The sequence below is a fragment of the Mercenaria mercenaria genome, unplaced genomic scaffold, assembly GCF_021730395.1.
Source record: "Mercenaria mercenaria strain notata unplaced genomic scaffold, MADL_Memer_1 contig_157, whole genome shotgun sequence".
Lineage (NCBI taxonomy): Eukaryota > Metazoa > Mollusca > Bivalvia > Venerida > Veneridae > Mercenaria > Mercenaria mercenaria.
This window is the reverse complement of record NW_026459554.1, coordinates 15,939-40,811: the sequence shown is the minus strand read 5'-3', so window position 1 is coordinate 40,811 and position 24,873 is coordinate 15,939. Positions and strand designations below refer to the sequence as shown.

The 24,873-nt window shown below is 36.7% G+C and overlaps 1 protein-coding gene across 1 annotated transcript in view; it reads left to right on the top strand.

Moving 5' to 3' along the window:
- LOC123546393 (uncharacterized) overlaps positions 1-24,363 on the top strand; it is a 46,992-nt gene extending 22,629 nt beyond the window's left edge. Inside the window, exons 4-6 of the mRNA XM_053532616.1 lie at positions 12,156-12,271; positions 15,919-16,133; positions 23,614-24,363. Coding sequence (XP_053388591.1) covers positions 12,156-12,271; positions 15,919-16,133; positions 23,614-23,728 — 446 coding nt within the window. The 3' untranslated portion in view covers positions 23,729-24,363. The remainder of the gene's footprint in view (positions 1-12,155; positions 12,272-15,918; positions 16,134-23,613) is intronic.
- Positions 24,364-24,873: the final 510 nt, after the last annotated feature.

Sequence of the window (24,873 nt, the reverse complement as noted above, 5' to 3'; positions counted from 1 at the left end):
ATAGAAAAACCTTGTGACCGCTCTAGAGGCCACATTTTTCATTGGATCTGTATGAAAGTTGGTCTGAATGTTTATCTTGATGATATCTAGGTCAAGTTCGAAACTGGGTCACGTGCGGTCAAAAACTAGGTCAGTAGGTCTAAAAATAGAAAAACCTTGTGACCTCTCTAGAGGCCATATATTTCATGAGATCTTCACGAAAATTGGTCAGAATGTTCACCTTGATGATATCTAGGTCAAGTTCGAAAGTGGGTCACGTGCCATAAAAAACTAGGTCAGTAGGTCAAATAATAGAAACACCTTGTGACCTCTCTGGAGGCCATATTTTTCATGGGATCTGTATGAAAGTTGGTCTGAATGTTCATCTTGATGATATCTAGGTCAATTTTGAAAGTGGGTCATGTGCCATCAAAAACTAGGTCAGTAGGTTAAATAATAGAAAAACCTTGTGACCTCTCTAGAGGCCATATTTTTCATGGAATCTGTATGAAAATTGGTCTGAATGTTCATCTTGATGATATCTAGGTCAAGTTCGAAACAGGGTCATGTGCGGTCAAAAACTAGGTCAGTAGGTCTAAAAATAGAAAAACCTTGTGACCTCTCTAGAGACCATACTTGTGAATGGATCTCCATAAAAATTGGTCAGAATGTTCACCTTGATGATATCTAGGTCAAATTTGAAACTGGGTCATGTGCCTTAAAAAACTAGGTCAGTAGGTCAAATAATAAAAAAACCTTGTGACCTCTCTAGAGGCCATACTTTTCATGGGATCTGTATGAAAGTTGGTCTGAATGTTCATCTTGATGATATCTAGGTCAAGTTCAGAACTGGGTCAACTGCGGTCAAAAACTAGGTCAGTAGGGCTAAAATTATTAAAATCTTTTGACCTCTCTAGAGGCCATATTTTTCAATGGATTTTCATGAAAATTGATCTGAATGTTCACCTTGATGATACCTAGGTCAGTTTTGAAACTGGGTCACGTGCGGTCAAAAACTAGGCCAGTAGATATAAAAATAGAAAAACCTTGTGACCTCTCTAGAGGCCATATTTTTCATGAGATCTTCATGAAAATTAGTGAGAATGTTTACCTTGATGATATCTAGATAAAATTCAAAACAGGGTCACGTACCTTCGAAAAATAGGTCAGTAGGTCAAATAATAGAAAAACCTTGTGACCTCTCTAGAGACCATATTTTTCAATGGATCTTCTTGAAAATTGGTCAGAATTTTTATCTTGATAATATCTAGGTCAATTCAAAACTGCATCACATGAGCTCAAAAACTAGGTCACTATGTCAAATTATAGAAAAAACGACGTCATACTCAAAACTGGGTCATGTGGGAAGAGGTGAGCGATTCAGGACCATCATGGTCCTCTTGTTACCAAACTGGCACACAACTTGTATCACCACAAGTTCTTGGTTCCTTTCTTGAACTGGCCAGATTCCATTATGGGTTCCAGAGTTATGGCCGCTTAAAGGGCCAGAATTAGCTATTTTGACCTTGTCTGCACAATAGCAGCTACATTTATGATTTGAATTTAATCAAACTTGCACACAACTTGTATTACCATAAAATCTTGGTTCCTTTCTTGAACTGGCGAGATTCCATTATGTGTTCCAGAGTGATGGCCCCTGAAAAGGCCAAAATTAGCTATTTTGACCTTGTCTGCACAATAGCAGCTTCATTTATGATTTGAATTTAATCAAACTTGCACAAAACTTGTGTTGCCATAAGATCTCGTTTCCTTTCTTGATCCGGCCAGATCCCACAATGGGTTCCAGAGTTATGGCCCCAGAAAGGGCCAAAATTAGCTATTTTGACCATGTCTGCACAATACCAGCTTCATTTATGATTTGATTTTAACCAAACTTGCACACAACTTGTATCACCACGAGATCTTGCTTCCTTTCTTCAACTGGCCAGATTCCATCATGGGTTCCAGAGTTATGGCCCCTTAAAGGTCCAAAATTGGCTATTTTGGCTTTTGCAGCCATATAGAGACTTCATTTATGGTTTTATTTAATACAAACTTCCAAAATATCTTCAACAACAATAAATCTTGGATTCCATGACAAATTAGATCCAATCGTAGGTTCCAGAGTTATTTTATATCTGATTACCTCCCCTGATTGTAATCAAAATGGATTTATATCAGTAAGTACTTATAGGACTTATTTGAAATTTCATTATTGTTATTAGTTGGACAGAGACAATCAGGGTAGATAACTATGGACTGGTTTTATGTCAAATTACCTCCCTTTATTTCAAATTAAAATTGGTATATCTCCATAACTAATGAAGATACTGATCTGAAATTTTATTTATGTCAACAGATTTATTTGGCAGATCCTTCTTTTGTTCACTTACAATATTTATTTTTTTAATTACTTCCCTTTTACGTTACTATAAATAGCTTATTTTTAGTAACTTTTTTTATTATTGGCCGTAGGGAAAAACCGAGACCACTTTTCTGTGGTACAACATGGATGGTACCTCCAATTTTTAGGTGTATTTTGACATATCTATACCTTGTAAGAATTTTTTTTTCTTTTTGGTTAAATTTCTTCCCTTTGTTGTTCCTGTCCTTTGGACTTTGATATTTTACTGAGGACCTTCTTGTCCTCTAGTGCAATGATAACAGGTGAGTGATATAGGGCCATCATGGCCCTCTTGTTAGCTCACCTGTCACAAAGTGACAAGGTGAGCTTTTGTGATCGCACGGTGTCCGTCGTCCGTGCGTGCGTCCGTAAACTTTTGCTTGTGACCACTCTAGAGGTCACATTTTTCATGGGATCTTTATGGAAGTTGGTCAGAATGTTCATCTTGATGATATCTAGGTCAAGTTCGAAACTGGGTCACGTGCCTTCGAAAACTAGGTCAGTAGGTCTAAAAATAGAAAAACCTTGTGACCTCTCTAGAGGCCATATATTTCACAAGATCTTCATAAAAATTGGTCAGAATGTTCACCTTGATGATATCTAGGTCAAGTTCGAAACTGGGTCACGTGCCATCAAAAACTAGGTCAGTAGGTCTAAAAATAGAAAAACCTTGTGACCTCTCTAGAGGCCATATATTTCATAAGATCTTCATGAAAATTGGTCAGAACGTTCACCTTGATGATATCTAGGTCAAGTTCGAAACTGGGTCACGTGCGGTCAAAAACTAGGTCAGTAAGTCAAATAATAGAAAAACCTTGTGACCTCTCTAAAGGCCACATTTTTCATGGGATCTGTATGAAAGTTGGTCTGAATGTTCATCTTGATGATATCTTGGTCAAGTTCGAAACTGGGTCACGTGCGGTCAAAAACTAGGTCAGTAGGTCTAAAAATAGAAAAACTTTGTGACCTCTCTAGAGGCCATATATTTCATTAGATCTTCAAGAAAATTGGTCAGAATGTCCATCTTGATGATATCTAGGTCAAGTTCGAAAGTGGGTCAGGTGCCATCAAAAACTAGGTCAGTAGGTCAAATAATAGAAAAACCTTGTGACCTCTCTAAAGGCCACATTTTTCATGGATCTGTATGAAAGTTGGTCTGAATGTCATTTTGATGATATCAGGTCAAGTCAAAAACTGGGTCACGTGCGGTCAAAAACTAGGTCAGTAGGTCTAAAAATAAAAAAAACCTTGTGACCTCCTAGAAGCCATATATTTCATGAGATCTTCATGAAAATTGGTCAGAATGTTCACCTTGATGATATCTAGGTCAAGTTCGAAAGTGGGTCACTTGCCATCAAAAACTAGTCAGTAGGTCAAATAATAGAAAAACCTTGTGACCTTTTTAAGGGGCCATATTTTTCATGGATCTGTATGAAAGTTGGTCTGAATGTTCATCTTGATGATGTCTAGGTCAGTTTCGAAAGTGGGTCACGTGCCGTCAAAAACTAGGTCAGTAGGTCAGATAATAGAAAAACCTTGTGACCTCTCTAGAGGCCATATTTTTCATGGATCTGTATGAAAGTTGGTCTGAATGTTCATCTTGATGATATCTGGGTCAAGTTCGAAACAGGGTCATGTGCAGTCAAAAACTGGGTCAGTATCTCTAAAAATAGAAAGACCTTGTGACCTCTTCCAGAGGCCATACTTGTGAATGGATCTCCATAAAAAATGGTCAGAATGTTCACCTTGATGATATCTAGGTCAAGTTCGAAACTGGGTCACGTGCCTTAAAAAACTAGGTCAGTGGGTCAAATAAAAAAAAACCTTGTGACCTCTCTAGAGGCCATACTTTCATGGGATCTGTATGAAATTTTGGTCTGAATTTTTCATCTTGATGATATCTAGGTCAATTTTGAAACGGGGGTCAACTACGGTCAAAACTAGTCATTAGTCTAAAATTATTAAAATCTTTGACCTCTCTAGGGGCCATATTTTTCAATAGATCTTCACAAAAATTTTGATCTGAATGTTCCCCTTTGATGATATCTAGGTCCGTTTAAAAAACTGGTCACGTTCGGTCAAAAACTAGCCAGTAGGTATAAAACATGAAAAACCTTGTGACCTCTCTAGAGGCCATATTTTTCATAAGATCTTCATGAAAATTAGTGAGAATGTTCACCTTGATGATATCAAGGTAAAATTCAAAACAGGGTGACGTACCTTCGATAACTAGGTCAATAGGTCAAATAATAGAAAAACCTTGTGACCTCTCTAGAGACCATATTTTTCAATGGATCTTCTTGAAAATTGGTCAGAATTTTTATCTTGATAATATCTAGGTCAATTCAAAACTGGGTCACATGAGCTCAAAAACTAGGTCACTATGTCAGATAATAGAAAAAAACGACGTCATACTTAAAACTGGGTCATGTGGGAAGAGGTGAGCGATTCAGGACCATCATGGTCCTCTTGTTTATTAAGTGAGACTTTTCAGAAGTTACTTTTGTGTCAAAAAATGAATACAAGTAAGAGGATTGTGCCTTTAAAGCATCAGTAAGTTGATTTCTAACATCCATGACCATGTTTAAAGAATAAAAAGTGCAGTTTTGCAACTTCTTGTTAAAAAATTGAAAAAAAAAATTTTCAAGGCCATTAAAACGTTTAGGGTCAGGCCAAAAATTTATGGTAGATCGGGATACTGGAAGCAAACATTTTTTACGCCTTACTGATAGCTGTTATTTTGTATTAGGTGATCGGTGAGGTATGAGTATAGGTTGACAGACAGTCATCCATCCTTCTGCATCACTGTTTTGACAGTAACATGTTTTGCTTTGAAACTACCCCTTGGAATTACACCAAACTGTCATATCATCCGGGTATGGGCCTTTTTGCAATTTTTTTCCAAATGGTATAGCTCGGCCACATTTAGGGCTGTAAAGGCTATGAATAAAAAAAAAAACAACTCTTTAAACTACTTTTTCTCATGAACTATTTGATTGATCTTCAACAGCCCTTGGGTCTGTAGCTGTATAAGGTTCTCTCTTAAATTTATTCAAGGGCCACCAGAGCTAAATAAAAAAAAAAACCCTCTTTCTTCTCAAGAACCACTTGACAGTTTTTTTATGAAACTTTGTCTGTAAATGGGGGCTGTTAAAGCAGAAATAGAAAACAAACAACCTTTAAAAATGTTTGTATTTTCATGAGCCACTTAATTGATTTTCACCAACTTGGTCTGTAGCATTCTTGTAAGACTTTTCACAAATTTTGTTCAAATTATTTCACTATCCTCTCTTAGGGCCACCAGAACTAAAAGTAAAAAAACTTTTAAGCACCTCAATAAACCCATATGATGGATCTATATGAAACTTGTCAAAAACATACTCAAACTCCAACCAGTGACCTCCCTTGCCGCTTCGCTCATTGATCACTGCCAACACTGCGGAAAATGGTTCCGTATACGGGAGTGTACGCATTCCGTATACCTCTAATATACGGGCGTATACGGAAACATTTTTCCCGTATATGGAACATTCCATATAGGGAATTCCGTTTTCTTTAATTGGACATTCATGTTTTCTCACATAATCCGTTCATTCATACTTAGCATAAATACGTTTTAACAGTTTATGTCAGTATTCAAAGTTAGGGATTATCAAGGTCCAAAAGTATGTTTAAGGCGTAGGTTTTGATCATACTTTCAGGAAAGATACCTTTTATATGAAAATTCGTATATTATACATATAGGGGACCGTATACTCCTGATATGCACATTTTTTTTCGCAGTGCAACACAATGTTTTTATCTAAAATTTCAGCTAAGAGGACTTCTTTTAGTTTATATAATTATTTAGTTATTTTTTCCCCAGTGTTTTCAAAGTTTACACTTGTTTTAGCACAGACAATGTTTCATAATGAAAAAAAAATGATTCTGGATGAAAAAAGGTATTTATTTACACAACTGGTAAGTATCCTGAAACGAAACTGAAAGTAAATAAACGAGTATGTTGACGTTAATCTTTGACGCCGTTCACTTTTATAATGCTTCCATTTGACCCAAGCCAAAATAGATGGAGGCTTTTGACTATCTTCCTCTGCCAAGATATGTTATAGTCAAAAGTCGGTATATCATATTAAAAATATAAGTTTTTTTAGTACCTCTCATATTTGTTCAAATTTTTTAGGAGCTGCAAGACCTAAAAGGGGAAAAAGCTTTAAAAAACTTCGTATAATCACTTGATGGATGTTTGCCAAGTTTGGTCTGTGGCATCCTTGATGGTTATATCTCGGTTTTATTAGCTCGACTAATTCTACCACCCGTTCGAAGAATATCTAGCTATTCTACTCACCCTGGCGTCGGCGTCGGCGTCAGCGTCACACCTTGATAAGTTTTTTTCATGCAAGTACATACAGCTATCATTTACAGGCATATAGCTTTAAAATTTATTTTTTTTTTTTCTAGGTCAATTACCAACCTCACTGTGTCAAGTCCCATAACTCTTACATGTATTTTTGAGCAAATTATGCCCCTTTTGGACAGAAAATTCTGGTTAAAGTTTTACATGAAAGTTACTATCTCCAAAACTAATGCAGGTATTGAATTGAAACTTCACATGTGTCTTTGGGGTTATAAAACTAGTTGATATCTTAAAGTCCCATAACTCTGACCTTCATTTTTGCAAAATTATGCCCCCTTTTGGACTCAGAAAATTCTTGTTAAAGTTTTGCGTGCAAGTACATACAGCTATTACTAAAAGGCATATAGATTTGAAACTTATTTTTTCTTTTTCTAGATCAATTACCAACATCACTTGGTCAAGTCCCATAACTCTGGCATGTATTTTGGGCAAATTATGCCCCCTTTTGACTTAGAAAATCCTGGTTAAAGTTTTACATGCAAGTTACTATCTCCAAAACTAATGCAGGTATTGAATTGAAACTTCACATGTGTCTTCGAGGTTATAAACGAAGTTGATACAGCAAGTCCCATAACTCTGAACTTCATTTTGGCCAAATTATGCCCCCTTTTGGACTTAGAAACTCTGGTTAAAGTTTTGCATGCAAGTACATACAGGTATTACTAAAAGGCATATAGATTTTAAACTTATATTTTCTTTTTCTAGTCAATTACCAACCTCACTGGGGCAAGTCCCATTACTCTGACATTATTTTGGCAAATTAAAGCCCCTTTTTATACGCTCTTTTGAAAAACGGGACGTATTATGGGAACGCCCCTGGCTGGCGAATGGGCGGGCGGGCGGCGTCCGCAGACTTTGTCCAGAGCATATTTTCTACATGCATGGAGGGATTTTGATGAAACTTGGCACAGTTGTTCACCATCATGAGACGGAGTGTCGTGCGCAAGAACCAGGTCCCTAGGTCTAGGTCAAGGTCACACTTAGAGGCAAATGTCAAATTCAAGAATGACTTTGTCCGGAGCATATCTTCTTCATGCATGGAGGGATTTTGATGAAAGTTGGCACAGTTGTACACCATCATGAGACGGGGTGTTGTCGCAAGAACCAGGTCCCTAGGTCAAAGGTCAAGGTCACACTTAGAGGTCAAAGGATACAAGAATGAAAACTTTGTCCGGAGCATTTTTTCTTCATGCAGAGAGGGATTTTGATATAACTTGGCACAAATGTTCACCACCACGAGACTGAGTGTCATGCACAAGAACCAGGTCCCTAGGTCTAAGGTCAAGGTCACACTTAGAGGGCCCAAAAGGGCAGATACAAGAATGACTTTTTCCGAAGCTTTCTTCTTCATGCATGGAGGGATTTTGATGTAACTTGACCCCAATTATACACCATCATGAGATGAAGTTTCATACCAGTTCTCTTCTTTAGAATTACTTCCCTTTGTTGTTGCTATAAATAGCTTATATTGTAACTTTTTCATTATTAGTCGTAGGAAAAAAAATCAAGACCACTTTTCTGTAGTACAACATGCATGCTACATCCAATTTTGGGTGTATTTTGACCAGTTTTCTACCTGGTAAAAATTTTTGTGTGGACTTACATTTTGGGTTTTGGATTTTTTTTTTTTTTTTTTTTTTTTTTTAAAGATAACTTCACTTAGTTAAATTTCTATAAATAACTTATATTGTAACTTTTTTATAATTGACTGTAGGGAAAAACCAAGACCACTATTCTGTGGTAACAACTAGATGTTACTTTTCCCAAATTTTTGGTGTATTTTAATGTATCTCTACCTGGTAAGAGTTTTTTTTGTGGACTTAGAAAAACAAAAGACCTTTCAATGATTACTAAACAACCACAAAATTAAAATTCCATTTGCCAAATACAAGTGCTAGAGTAAAGAAATTTGCTGTGACGGGCGTATATTGTGACATTCTGGCACTCTTTTTAGGACTTAGATAAATCTGGTAAAAGTTTTACATGCAAGTTACAAAACTAATGCAGATATTGAATTGAAATATCACATGTGCCTTCTGGTTATAAAACTAGCTGATATCAGCCAGTCTCATAACTCTGAAATGCACTTTGGTCATATTAAAGTCCCCTTTTGAACTGAAAACTCTTGATATTTAACATTTTAAGTAAATATTTTCCTGCATCTGGGGCAATATTTCGAGTAGTTGAGCTTGGCTGTCTTATGGACAGTTCTTGTTTAAATTGTTATGTCTGACCTTGTTTAGGGTTACAGAGCTTAACACAGAAAAACTTTTTAAATGACATTTTGATGGATCTTCATGGACTTGTTCCAAAGCATCCTTGCTGGGCCCTTTCCTCTCTCCATTTTCACCTATTAGAACTAAAAACAGAAAATCTTTAAACAGCTTATCATGAAATGCTTAAAAGATTTCGCTGGATGTATTATTAGATGAGTTCATGGGCCTTCCAGAAGTTTCTGCTTGACTGCAGGTAGAGGTTGCCAGAACTTAAAGGTTTTTTAAATAACCTTCTCATGAACTTTATGGACTAGACACTATCTGGTTTGCTATAAAGATTACATTATTTTAAAGCCCTCACAGCCAAAATAGAAAAAGCTTTAGATATTGTAAAAACTGACTATGTATGCTCATTTCTGGTTTTAGCTCACCTGTCATGTAGTGACAGGGTGATACGTGACAGGATGAGCATTTGTGGTCACATTTTGTCCGTCGTCCGTCCGTCCTTTTGTCTGTCGTCCGTTTACAATTTCTTGTGAACACAATAGAGACCACATTTTGAAATCAATTTTAATTAAACTTGCACACAACTTGTATTGGCATAATATCTTGGTTCCTTTTGAAAACTGGCCAGATCCCATCATGGGTTCCAGAGTTATGGGTCCTTTAACGGCCAAATTTGCTAATTTGGGATTTTGAACACAAAGAGACCACATTTTCAATCAACTTTAATCAAACTTGCACACTTGTATTGGCATAAATGATTGTCTTGGTTCCTTTTTAAAACTGCTGGATCCCTTCATGGGTTCCAGAGTTATGGCCCCTTAAATGCCAAAATTTGCTTTTTTAGCTCACCTGTCACAAAGTGACAAGGTGAGCTTTTGTGATCGCGCGGTGTCCGTCGTCCGTCCGTGCGTCCGTAAACTTTTGCTTGTGACCACTCTAGAGGTCACATTTTTTCATGGGATCTTTATGAAAGTTGGTCAGAATGTTCATCTTGATGATATCTAGGTCAAGTTCGAAACTGGATCACGTGCCATCAAAAACTAGGTCAGTAGATCTAAAAATAGAAAAACCTTGTGACCTCTCTAGCGGCCATATATTTCACAAGATCTTCATGAAAATTGGTCAGAATGTTCACCTTGATGATATCTAGGTCAAGTTCGAAACTGGGTCACGTGGGGTCAAAAACTAGGTCAGTAGGTCTAAAAATAGAAACCTTTTGACCTCTCTAGAGGCCATATTTTTCATGAGATCTTCATGAATATTGGTCAAATGTTTATCTTGATGATATCTAGGTCAAGTTCGAAACAGGGTCACGTAGGCAAAAACTAGGTCATTAGGTCTAAAAATAGAAAAACCTTGTGACCTCTCTAGAGGCGATATATCTCAATGCATCTTCATGAAAATTGGTCAGAATGTTCATCTTGATGATATCTAGGTCAAGTTTGAAACTGGGTCACGTGGGATTAAAAACTAGGTCAGTAGATCTAAAAATAGAAAAACCTTGTGACCTCTCTAGAGGCCATATTTTTCATCAGATCTTCATGAATATTGGTCAGAATGTTCACCTTGATGATATTTAGGTCAAGTTCGAAACTGGGTCATGTGGGGTCAAAAACTAGGTCAGTAGATCTAAAAATAGAAAAACCTTGTGACCTCTCTAGTGGCCATATTTCTCAATGGATCTTCATGAAAATTGGTCAGATTGTTCACCTTGATGATATCTAGATAAAGTTCGAAACTGGGTCATGTGCGGTCAAAAACTAGGTCAGTAGGTCTAAAAATAGGAAAACCTTGTGACCTCTCTAGAGGCGATATTTTTCAATGGATCTTGATGAAAAATGGTCAGAATGTTTACCTTGAAGATATCTAGGTCAAGTTCGAAACTGGGTCACGTGGGGTTAAAAACTAGGTCAGTAGATCTAAAAATAGAAAAACCTTGTGACCTCTCTAGAGGCCATATTTTTCATGAGATCTTCATGAATATTGGTAAGAATGTTCATCTTGATGATATCTAAGTGAGATTCGAAACTGGGTCACGTGGGGTCAAAAACTAGGTCAGTAGGTCTAAAAATAGAAAAAACCTTGTGACCTCTCTAGAGGCCATATTTCTCAATGGATCTTCATGAAAATTGGTGAGAATGTTCAGCTTGATGATATCTAGGTCAGGTTAGTAACTGGGTCATGTGCGGTCAAAAACTAGGTCAGTAGGTCGAAAAATAGAAAAACCTTGTGACCTTTCTAGAGGCCATATTTTTCACGAGATCTTCATGAAAATTGGTGAGAATGTTCACCTTGATAATATCTAGGTCAAGTTTAAAAGTGGGTCATGTGCCTTCAAAAACTAGGTCAATAGGTCAAATAATAGAAAAAGCTTGTGACCTCTCTAGAGGCCATATTTTTCAATGGATCTTCATGAAAATTGGTCAGAATTTTTTATCTTGATGATATCTAGGTCACAGTGCTCAAAAACTAGGTCACTATGTCAAATAATAGAAATAACGATGTCATACTCAGTTGAACACTGGGTCATTTGGAGATAGGTGAGCGATTCAGGACCATCATGGTCCTCTTGTTTTGGCTTGTGAACACGGTAGAGACCACATTTTGCACTCAACTTTAATGAAACATGCACACAACTTGTATTGGCATAATATCACAGTTCCTTTCAAAAACTGGCCAGATCCCATCGTGGGTTCCAGAGTTATGGCCCCTTAAAGGGCCAAAATTTGCTATTTTGGCTTTTGCAGCCATATAGAGACTTTGTTTATGGTATGCTTTGATACAAACTTGCAAAATATCTTGCAAGTTTGAGTCAAAAGGTCAAAGTTCTCCCCAAGTGAGCACCTTGGGCCAAGCTGTGCCTTTTGTTGATTTTAAAAGACTCTTTGTTTTTTTGTAACAAAAATCCAATGAACTTTGTTGAAATACTTATTTGGCTTAAAAAAACTGTATAAATTTATTGTCACTGCAACATCAAGGTAAATTGGAGATTGAAAATTCGCTAATATTATGGTGCATAAGCAGAAGTTTAAGTTCTTGGAATGATTTACATGTATGAAAACGATATGATAAAGAGGAATGAAAGTCTTTCGCCTGCTGTTAATTGTGATGTTGCATTCCTTAATTTATTTTTCAGGGGATCAGCCATATGGGCGGATGGATGTAGTTATCAATGATAGGGCTTCCTGCGCAGGATTTGAAAGTAGTGGAAGGATAGAGATAACTTACAAATTTCCTGATGGAACACAAGAAGTAAGACTTTTTTACAATTTTAAGCTCAACTGAGCCAAAGGCTCATGAGCTTTTTGTGACTGCTCAATGTCCGTTTTGTGTCCTGTGTTTACAATTTCTAAAAAAATATCTTTTTTCAAAATCACTGAGCAGAGTTACACCAAACTTCACAGAAATGATCCTTGGGTGGCCCCCTTTCAAAATTACCCAGAGAGTTGAAATCCATGCTGAAAAAAAATCTTTAAAAATCTTCTTGTCAGAAACTTTTAACCAGGTTTCAAACATATTTTGTAGAAATGATCTCTAGGTGACCCTCTGCCAAAATTGCCAAAGCTGTTCTGTTTGGTATGGCCACCAGGGGGCGGTGCTTAATTTCTCTATATAACTATAGTGTAAATTTCAAAAATCTTAAAACCACTGGGCAGATTTACAAAACTTTACAGAAATTATCCAAAGAATTAAAATCCATTTAGAACTGTGGTTGCCAAAATTGGCAACCAAAAGTAGAATCTTCAAAAATCTTGTCAGAAACTTTTAGCCTTGTATGAAATTGCTGGCCTAATTTGAGAATAATTTCACACAAATGGGCCTTGTGTGACCTTCTACCAAGATTGTTCTAAATATTTTAATTTGTCATAAATCATGGCCACCAGTGGAAGCTCATTTTTATACGCCCGTTTGAAAAACGGGACGTATTATGGGAACGCCCCTGGCGGGTGGGCGGGCGGCGTCCACAGACCTTGTCCGGAGCATATCTTCTACATGCATGAAGGGATTTTGATGAAACTTGGCACAGTTGTTCACCATCATGAGACGGAGTGTCATGCGCAAGAACCAGCTCCCTAGGTCTAAGGTCAAGGTCACACTTGGAGGTCAAAGGTCAAATTCAAGAATGACTGTCCGGAGCATATCTTCTTCATGCATAGAGGGATTTTGATGAAAGTTGGCACAATTGTTCATCATCATGAGAAGGAGTGTCATGCGCAAGAACCAGATCCCTAGGTCTAAGGTCAAGGTCACACTTAGAGGTCAAAGGATACAAGAATGAAAACTTTGTCCGGAGCATTTCTTCTTCATGCATAGAGGGATTTTGATATAACTTGGCACAAATGTTCACCACCATGAGGCGGAGTGTCATGCGCAAGAACCAGGTCTCTAGGTCTAAGGTCAAGGTCACACTTAGAGGTCAAAGGATACAAGAATGAAAACCTTGTCCGGAGCATTTCTTCTTCATGCATAGAGGGATTTTGATATAACTTGGCACAAATGTTCACCACCACAAGACGTAGTGTCATGCGCAAGAACCAGGTCCCTAGGTCTAAGGTCAAGGTCACACTTAGAGGCCAAAGGTCAGATACAAGAATGACTTTGTCCGAAGCATTTCTTCTTCATGCATGGAGGGATTTTGATGTAACTTGACACAATTATACACCATCATGAGACGAAGTGTCATGCGCAGTTCCCTTCTTTAGAATTACTTCCCTTTGTTGTTACTATAAATAGCTTATATTGTAAGTTTTTCATTACTAGTCGTAGGGAAAAATCGAGACCACTTTTCTGTAGTACAACATGCATGCTACATCCAATTTTGAGGTGTATTTTGACCAGTCTCTACCTGGTAAAGATTTTTGTGTGGACTTACAATTTTTTTTTTTGATTTTTTTTTTTTTTTTTTTTTTTTTTTTTTTTTTTTTTAAGATTAACTGCCCTTAGTTGTTACTATAAATAACTTATATTGTAACTTTTTTATAATTGACCGTAGGGAAAAACCAAGACCACTTTTCTGTGGTACAACATAGATGTTACTTTTTAGGTGTATTTTAGGTGTATTTTAAGGTATCTCTACCTGGTAAGGAGTTTTTTTGTGGACTTAGAAAAACAAAACACTTAGTTATTACTAAACAACCACAAAATTAAAATTCCATTTGCAAATACAGGTGCTAGAGTAAAGAAATTTGCTGTGACGGGCATATATTGTGACATTCTTGCACTCTTGTTTCCATATATGTACATACATGTACTAGGAACTTGAAAAACGTTCTTGTCAGACATGTGTGACATGTACATGTATATAATATAGGCTAATGCAAAAGATATTTTTTCTCTGAATCCATAATAGCTAGAGCCTTGATATTCACTAAAACCTTACTCTGTACTTGTACCAATAACTTGAAGCCTTTTACACAGGTGAGTGTGCTTTATGGTCAATGACCCTCTTGTTAAATATTCCGTGTCTAATGTTCAATTTCTGAGGGATAATAAAAATTATGTGCCTTTCAGACAGAGTTTTTTGTTCAATTACCTTAATTATTATTCAACTTTACAATATTACACACAGTATTAGATCAGTTGCAAACATCATATGAAACAGACAGAGCTAATACAAAACTTAACTGAGTCAATATGAGAAAAACAGGGCTTATACGGGAAAAGCAGGGCCAATACGGAATTCAAGCATTTTGATTGGTTCAAAAGAGAGGGCCAATACGGAGAAGTCACTTAAGTTAGATTTTTAAAAGACGCCATTTTGTTTTACATCAGAGTTATAGATTACAATTTTTTTCACATTTTGACAAAAAAAAAATCATCTAACATGTTCATGTAATAACCAAGTTTAACTAAGCGGTAAGTATGTCTTCATAGATTACAACAATATTTTCGCTTATTCGGTATTGTGTAAAATGCAAGTGTTTCCTGTCAGAAAATACGAAAATACGGAAACACAGATTAATTAAAAGGATAAGACTTATCTTTAACAGACATTTTGATAGTGCGGACTCTATGTGCAATGGTAAATAGCGATTCAAAGGCTGGAAAGTGGATGAATAAATTGGCGAAAAAGAGTGTCAGTTGTGAACTGCAAACAATTTCAGATAAGAATTAAATGAAGCATGGGATTGTATAATGTTTGCTTGGTTGGTTGTATATAACACAATCCCATCATCATATGTGTACAATTTTGTGTCTCGTCTGCAGCATAAAAGGAAATTTTTAAAGCAGGTTTATCACAGTTCAAATGATAAGATAACTCACTATAGGAATTCAAAAAGTAAGGTAACTACTTGTTACTCTCGATTATATCACATCAACAATAATTGTTCTTCATACAACTCATTCTGTTTTACCTGCTAAAATGATTCTGATTTCCAAAATAAGTCTAAACAACTTTTCAAGATTTTTCACCTGAATGCGCATAGCTGCCGTAAGGTTCTTATACTGTTACCGCCAACAGTCGAAAGTTGAATAATAATTATTTGTCCTTGGGCAGTCATATTGGCCCTGGGCCTACGGCCTCGGGCCAATACGACAACCCTTGGACAAATAACGAGGCCAATATGAAATTGCTTGATTAATAACATTATATTACACGAGTGTCTTTTCATATTGAATTTATTAAACAAGTTGAATAAAATAATAAAATGGAGGCTCTGTTGAGCATTTTATCAATTTTATTCAACTTGTTTAATAAATTCATTGTGAAAAGTCATAAATGTCAAAGCTTATTACACTAGTGTATTATCTTTTTTATGCAATGGCTTTATCACAATCCCGCGACGTCAAACATGTGATGAATCAGTATACATAATAATGTCTTATTGTCTAAAGATAGCAATTGTTTATTGTTTGATAAGTTATTCGCCACCAGCTATGTTATGTTTTATTTCTAGGATAATCATCCATGTCCTGGTCAAAGATACAAAGGGATTACAAGAACAGCATATCTTCCAAACAATAGGAAAGGAAGAGAGATTTGTGATATGCTCAAAGTAGCATTTAAAAGGAAGTTAGTCTTCACCATTGGAAGGTCGAGAACTACTGGTGCAGATGGTGTGATAACATGGAATGATATACACCACAAGACAGACCCTAAACCACACTCTCAGTATGAACCATTATTTGTGACCATTTGCAATTATCAATTGAAAGAGGTTTTACACTTCATGTAATTTATATTAGAAATATGGTAAAAAAGTACCTTTTTCATTTTTATACGCCCGTTTGAAAAACGGGACGTATTATGGGAACGCCCCTGGTGGGCGGATGGGCGGGCGGGCGGGCGGCGTCCACAGACCTTGTCCGGAGCATATCTTCTACATGCATGGAGGGATTTTGATGAAACTTGGCACAGTTGTTCACCATCATGAGACGGAGTGTCATGCGCAAGAACCAGGTCCCTAGGTCTAAGGTCAAGGTCACAGAGGTCAAAGGTCAAATTCAAGAATGACTTTGTCCAGAGCATATCTTCTTCATGCATGGAGGGATTTTGATGAAAGTTGGCACAATTGTTCATCATCATGAGACGGAGTGTCATGCGCAAAACCAGGTCCCTAGGTCTAAGGTCAAGGTCACACTTAGAGGTCAAAGGATAAAAAGAATGAAAAATTCAAGAATGACTTGCCCGGAGCATATCTTCTTCATGCATGGAATGATTTTGATGTAGCTTGGCCCCGTTGTTCACCATAATGAGAGGGAGTGTCATGCGCAAGAACCCAGGTCCCTGGGCTAAGGTCAAGGTCACATTTAGAGGTCAAAGGATACAAGAATGAAACTTTGTCCAGAGCATTCTTCTTCATGCATGAAAGGACTTTGATATAGCTTGGCAAAATTTTTCACCATCATGAGACGGAGTGTCATGCCAAGAACCAGGTCCCTAGGGTAAGGTCAAGGTCACACTTAGAGGTCAAGGATACAAGAATGAAAACTTTGTCCAGAGCATTTCTTCTTCATGCATTGAGGGATTTTGATACAACTTGGCACAAATGTTCACAACATGAGACGGAGTGTCATGCGCAAGAACCAGGTCCCTCGGTCTAAGGTCAAGGTCACACTTAAAGGTCAAAGGTCAGATACAAGAATGACTTTGCGGAGCTTTTCTTCTTCATGCTGGAGGGATTTTGATGTAACTTGGCCAATTGTACACCATCATGAGACGGAGTGTCATGCACTGGTCCTTCTTTTGAATTATTCCATTTGTTGTTACTATAAATAGCTTATATTGTAACTTTTTCATTTACAAGTCGTAGGGAAAATCGAGACCACTTTTCGTGTAGTAAAACATGCATGTTACATCCAATTCTGAGGTTTTATTTTGAGCTATCTCTACCTAGAAAAGGATTTTTGTGTGGACTTGTAATTTTTTTTTTTTCGATTTTTTGTTTTTTGTTTTTTTTTTTTATACGCCCGTTTGAAAAACGGGACGTATTATGGGAACGCCCCTGGCGGGCGGGCGGGTGGGCAGGTTGGCTTGCGGGCGGGCGGGCGGGCGGCGTCCACAGACCTTGTCCGGAGCATATCTTCTACATGCATGAAGGGATTTTGATGAAATTTGGGCCCACAGTTGTTCACCATCATGAGACGGAGTGTCATGCGCAAAAACCAGGTCCTAGGTCTAAGGTCAAGGTCACACTTAGAGGTCAAAGGTCAAATTCAAGAATGACTTTGTCCGGAGCATATCTTCTTCATGCAAAAGGGGGGATTTTGATGAAAGTTGGCACAATTGTTCATCATCATGAGAAGGAGTGTCATGCGAAAGAACCAGGTCCCTAGGTCTAAGGTGAAGGTCACACTTAGAGGTCAAAGGATACAAAATGAAAACTTTGTCCGGAGCATTTCTTCTTCATGCATAGAGGGATTTTGATATAACTTGGCACAAATGTTCACCACCATGAGGGGGAGTGTCGCGCAAGAACCAGGCCCTCTGGTCTAAGGTCAAGGTCACACTTAGAGGTCAAAGGATACAAAAATGAAAACCTTGTCCGGAGCATTTCTTCTTCATGCATAGAGGGATTTTGATATAACTTGGCAACAAATGTTCACCACCACAGACGTAGTGTCATGCGCAGAACCAGGTCCCTAGGTCTAAGGTCAAGGTCACACTTAGAGGCCAAAGGTCAGATACAAGAATGACTTTGTCCGAAGCATTTTTCTTCATGCAGGGAGGGATTTTGATGTAACTTGACACAATTATACATCATCATGAGACGAAGTGTCTGTGCAGTTCCCTTCTTTAGAATTACTTCCCTTTGTTGTTACTAAAAATAGCTTATATTGTAAGTTTTTCATTACTAGTCGTAGGGAAAAATCGAGACCACTTTTCTGTAGTACAACATGCATGCTACATCCATTTGAGGTGTATTTGACCGTCTCCCACCTGGTAAAGATTTTTGTGAGGACTTAACATTTTTTTTTTTTTGATTTTTTTTTTTTTTTTTTTTTTTTTTTTTTTTTTTTAAGATTAACTTCCCCTTTGTTGTTACTATAAATAACTTTATATTTTTAACTTTTTTATAATTGAGCGTAGGGAAAAACCAAGACCACTTTTCTGTGGTACAACATAGATGTTACTTTCCCAATTTTAGGTGTATTTTAAGGTATCTCTACCTGGTAAGGAGTTTTTTTGTGGACTAGAAAAAACAAAACACTTAGTTATTACAAAAATTACCACAAAATTAAAATTCCATTTGCAAATACAGGTGCTAGAGTAAAAAAATTTGCTGTGACGGGCGTATTTGTGACATTCTTGCACTTTGTTCTCTTTAAAGATTAAACTTCCCTTAGTTGTTACTATAAATAACTTACATTGTAACTTTTTTATAATTGGCCGTAGGGAAAAACCAAGACCACTTTTCTGTGGTACAACATTGATGTTACTTTCAAAATTTTGGGTGTATTTTAAGGTTCTCTACCTGGTAAGGATTTTTTTGTGGACTTAGAAAAATAAAAGAATTACAATAATTTCTAAAAAAAAAAACATTGTAAACAACTAGAAAATTAAAATTCCATTTGCAAATACAGGTGCTAGTGTAAACAAATTTGCTGTGACGGGCGTATATTGTGACATTCTGGCACCCTTGTTAGGATATGAGAATTACTGAAAGTAAAATAATGTATTCCAAAAAGTTATGAAGAGATGAGTTTTGCTAACCATATATGGAACTTTACTTGAAAGGATGTACTATCACTTTGTGGTTGTATTGATTTATGCATTATAATATGGGGAAAAGTGTAATTGTACCAAAGCATTCTATAAGTCTCTTTGAAGAAGGGACATATTTTTAGCCTCTAAGGTACCTAAGGTGAGCTATTATGATCACCATATGTCCTTTGTCATGTGCTATCAACAGTTTGTTTGTTAACACTCTAAAAAAGTTACAATTTTAAACCCAGTCCTAATTAAACTTTGACAGAATATTACCCTCAAAAAATTTTGGATGAGTTTGTTGCTGGTCAATTAATAGGAAGACCTATATAACATTCTAGAGCTCGCACTTTCTACTGAGTAATTGGCCAACTGTTGTCACATTCATAGGATGATTGCCTGTGGGTCTGTTGATGACCTCTATTGTTTTGGGGTATCTGTTGGTCAAAGGTCAAGGTCACAGTGACCATGAGACTGAAAATGGTTTCCACTCTGTAACTGTAGAACCTGCTGGCCTAATGGTTTCAAATTTTATAGGACAATTGCCCGTGGTCAGTAGATGATCTCTATAGTTTTGGGGTCTGTCTGTCAAAAGAGAAGGTCACAGTGATGTCTAGACTGAAAACACTTTCTGCGCAGTATCCAAAGATTGCTTTAGCCTACAATCCACAAACTTCATAAGATGGTTGCCTATGGTCAATAGGACCCCTATTGTGTTTGATGTTGATTGGTCAAAGGTCATGTTCATAGTGATATTCTGACAAAAAAAAGGACAGGACATTATGATAGGCATACACCTCTTGTTAGCTCACCTGTCACAAAGTGACAAGGTGAGCTTTTGTGATCGCACTGCGTCCGTCGTCCCTCCGTCCGTGCGTCCGTCCGTGCATAAACTTTTGCTTGTGACCACTCTAGAGGTCACATTTTTCATGGGATCTTTATGAAAGTTGGTCAGAATGTTCACCTTGATGATAATTAGGTCAAGTTTGAAACTGGGTCACGTGCCATCAAAAACTAGGTCAGTAGGTCTAAAAATAGAAAAACCTTGTGACCTCTCTAGAGGCCATATTTTTCACAAGATCTTCATGATAGTTGGTCAGAATGTTCATCTTGATGATATCTAGGTCAAATTCGAAACTGGGTCACGTACCTTCAAAAACTAGGTCAGTAGGTCAAATAATAGAAAATCCTTGTGACCTCTCTGGAGGTCATATTTTTCATGGGATCTTCATGAAAATTGGTCAGAACGTTCACCTTGATGATATCTAGGTCAAGTTTGAAATTGGGTCATGTGCCATCAAAAACTAGGTCGGTAGGTCAAATAAAAGAAAAACCTTGTGACCTCTTTAAAGGCCATATTTTTCATGGGATCTGTATGAAAGTTGGTCTGAATGTTCATCTTGATGATATCTAGGTCAAGTTCTTAACTGGGTCACATGCAGTCAAAAACTAGGTCAGTAGGTCTAAAAATAGAAAAACCTTGTGACCTCGCTAGAGGCCATATATTTCATGGGATCTGTATGAAAGTTGGTCTGAATGTTCATCTTGATGATGTCTAGGTCAAGTTCGAAACTGGGTCATGTGCCGTCAAAAACTAGGTCAGTAGGTCTAAAAATAGAAAAACTTTGTGACCTCTCTAGAGGCCATATATTTCATGGGATCTGTATGAAAGTTGGTCTGAATGTTTATCTTGATGATGTCTAGGTCAAGTTCGAAACTGGGTCATGTGCCGTCAAAAACTAGGTCAGTAGGTCTAAAAATAGAAAAACTTTGTGACCTCTCTAGAGGCCATATTTTTCATGGGATCTGTATGAAAGTTGGTCTGAATGTTCATCTTGATGATATTTAGGTCAAGTTTGAAAGTGGGTCACGTGCCTTCAAAAACTAGGTCACTAGGTCAAATAATAGAAAAACCTTGTGACCTCTCTAAAGGCCATATTTTTCATGGGATCTGTATGAAAGTTGGTCTGAATGTTCATCTGGATGATATATAGGTCAAGTTTGAAACTGGGTCAACTGCGATCAAAAACTAGGTCAGTAGGTCTTGAAATAGAAAAACCTTGTGACCTCTCTAGAGGCCATACCCTTGAATGGATCTTTATGAAAATTGGTCAGACTGTTCACCTTGATGATATCTAGGTCAAGTTTGAAACTGAGTCACGTGCCATAAAAAACTAGGTCAGTAGGTCAAATAATAAAAAAACCTTGTGACCTCTCTAGAGGCCATACTTTTCATGGGATCTGTATGAAAGTTGGTCTGAATGTTCATCTTGATGATATCTAGGTCAAGTTTGAAACTGGGTCAACTGCGGTCAAAAACTAGGCCAGTAGGTATAAAAATAGAAAAACCTTGTGACCTCTCTATGGGCCATATTTTTCATGAGATTTTCATGAAAATTAGTGAGAATGTTCACCTTGATGATATCTAGGTAAAGTTCAAAACAGGGTCACATACCTTCGAAAACTAGGTCAATAGGTCAAATAATAGAAAAACCTTGTGACCTCTCTAGAGACCATAGTTTTCAATGGATCTTCATGAAAATTGGTCAGAATTTTTATCTTGATAATATCTAGGTCAAATTCAAAACTGGGTCACATGAGCTCAAAAACTAGGTCACTATGTCAAATAATAGAAAAAACGACGTCATACTCAAAACTGGGTCATGTGGGAAGAGGTGAGCGATTCAGGACCATCATGGTCCTTCTGTTTTTAGTGGAGTTATTGGCCCTTGAGACAAAATTATATTGCAATATGTATAATAAACCCTAGCACTATCATTTCTTCTTCAATCCTATTCATATTTACGCAGAAAGTGAACCTCTATAAAAGAAATTAAGATATATAATAGGTCTGACGGGATTAGATAGTCTAGAGTTGTGTGCTCTTGATTTATCAAAAATTCCATATTTCACTATGTTTATGCTCAAGCACCATCACTTCTTAATAGGGGCCTCCGTGGCCGAGTGGTTAAGGTCATTGACTTCAAATCACTTGCCCCTCATTAATGTAGGTTCAAGCCTCACTCGAGGCGTTGAATTCTTCAACCCATCCAAATAAATGAATCACTTATTTATAAATCCTAACAATATTTACATACAATATATATATTCCAATGAAATCTCTATCGAGTTAAAATCAGATTGAGAGTTGTATGTCCTATAATTAGAAAAATGTTGCATTGTAATGTTAACAGTCTCTAGTACCTTCATTTCTCCATAAATCCTTACATTTACACTCATTAAGACAAGTTGGAGTACTTGTATAGTCTGACTATTGATTGATGTGTTATTATGTCTCCCACATGTGGTGGGGGAGACATAGTGATTTTATACTGTCCATTAGTCGGTCTGTCTGTATGTCACAAAAGCTTTAAAGGAGTGATCACTGCGAAGCCTAATTATGCATATTTTCAGCATGTTCTGGTCCTTTGATTTTCAGCGGAGCTGTGACCCTTGCTTTGTTGTACTTTTCAGTGTTTATACTGCAAGACCTGTACCATTGGTTCGAAATTCACCAAACCTCAAGGGTGAAGCGTAGTTGTGCACATGATTGACATGTTCCAGCTTAATGATTTTCAGCAGGTTATGACCATTGATTTGTCATATTTTATGATGTCTGTGCTACTTGTCCTTTACTGCTTTCCAGGAGTGAAATGTTATTGTTCAGTGATTTTCACTGGAGTTATAGCCCTTAATCTGAATAACCAGATTTTACCATTCCACATACAGCCCACATTAACTTAAAACCTTATGAAACAGAATTTTTAATGGGATAGCCCACATAAATGACCCCATTTAGTTCATATTAACACTCAAAAAAACCTTCAGGCAAGATCTTTAAACTGAAATATATAGATGACATGCATTGACCACCATAATCATAGTCTTCACTTTTAAACTTAAAACCTAAAAAATAACATCTTTGGTCATACACCCTGTGACATGATTTTGCATTTAGAAAATGCATCTCTTGTTGCTTTAGTTGATATGCTATTGTTTCATACAGTATCCTTTCTACTTTTAACTATTTTGAATTCCTTTCTATTTTCGGTAGGAATTATCTTTTGTCACAACATTGTACTGCTTAATATCTCTGAACACATTTTTGTATTATGTCCAAATATTGCACTTTCTGAGTTATAATGAGTATTTGGGTTAGTATTAAGACTGAAGTAGGTAAATGTATTTTGCATGTAAACAAACTGTAACTAATAGATAATATTATCAAGATGATGTGATATTATTTATACAAATCCTTTTATTATCATTCCCCTGGTACAAAGTATATAGGGAGCTATGTTGATAATATGAGTGGCATTGGTTGGTCTCTTGTCAAGCCATATTCCATTTTTGATGGCATGTCACATCAATTTTGAGACTTTCAAGCAACATTTTGAGTTGTTCAGTCACCCTCTGTGATAGTGGTAATCTTTTCATTTTTCAGATTTGGGTATCCCGACCCTACATATCTGGATAGGGTGACAGAGGAACTTGAAGTCAAAGGTGTTACTGTGAAGGATATACCAACTGATCATGCAGCAAGACCCAGGCGCAGATGAACCATATTGTATTAAAAAATATGTATTTTTATTTTGTTGACTGACTGTGTTATTTAGAAAATTGTGAATGCTTGTATTGTTAGGGAAACCTATCATTACAACAATAGATTGTTGAGAATGTTTATATTCTGTTTGTTTGCTTTACAGTATTTTTAGCATTTGTGATCACTGTCTGTCATCTGTAGTAAATCTCTCCTGGTATGGTTCTATTCAAAAGTTTTCCAAACGGTTCTGCTTGGTTGCTTATGGAGTCAGTTAGAAATATTCAAATGACATCTTCTGTTGTCAGATTTTGGAATAATTTCACAGAAATTTACCTTAGAGCTTGGTCAAATAATCAGATTCATCTAACAATTCTTTGGTTACTTTTCCCTGTAAATATATAGTTGTAACTTAGGGTCCATGTTTTGGAGAAAAAGTTTGAACATCATTAAATCATAGAAAGAAAGAATTGTTTTACATGAAAATTAAACAGCATATAAAACATTGATATTATTCTAAAAAACCATTGTCAATTTACTCATATATTTATTGAATTCCGGAAAGGGACTGTATGAAGGGGCCATGCTTCTGGGCAGTTCAGCACTTTAAGAACTCATTAACAAATGGCATTTTTTTTAAAGGGGAGGGGGGCAACTCTTAGAATATTTGAGTATCCAATTCTACAGCACAGAACAGTAAAAATGTACTGGACAGATAGGTTGTTTGTAAAGATGTTGTTTGTCACTAAACATTTCTGTGGTTTTTGATATACTGCTAAACCTTAACAAAACTTCTTGTTATAAACTGCTGGACCAATATTGAAATAATTTGTAAGCTTGTTCCTTAAAAGACCCTGTACTGAGTGTGTTAAAAGTTCCATAATTCAAACTGTGGCCATTAGTAGGCATGATCTTTTGTCCCTATATGTATATAAATAGTGGGAACTAAAAAACTGCTTGCCTGATTATAGAATAATTTTACACAAATGACAGTTGACAAACAGCGTCTATTGGCGAACAGTTACCCTAAACTACAGCTGTTCAAATAAGTCAAATTCCTCAAAAACAGACACCAGAGGACATGGTCAGTTTTCCCATTATGTATATAGTTAAAACTTCAAGAAACAACTTGACAGATTATTTAATCATTTCACACAAATGGGA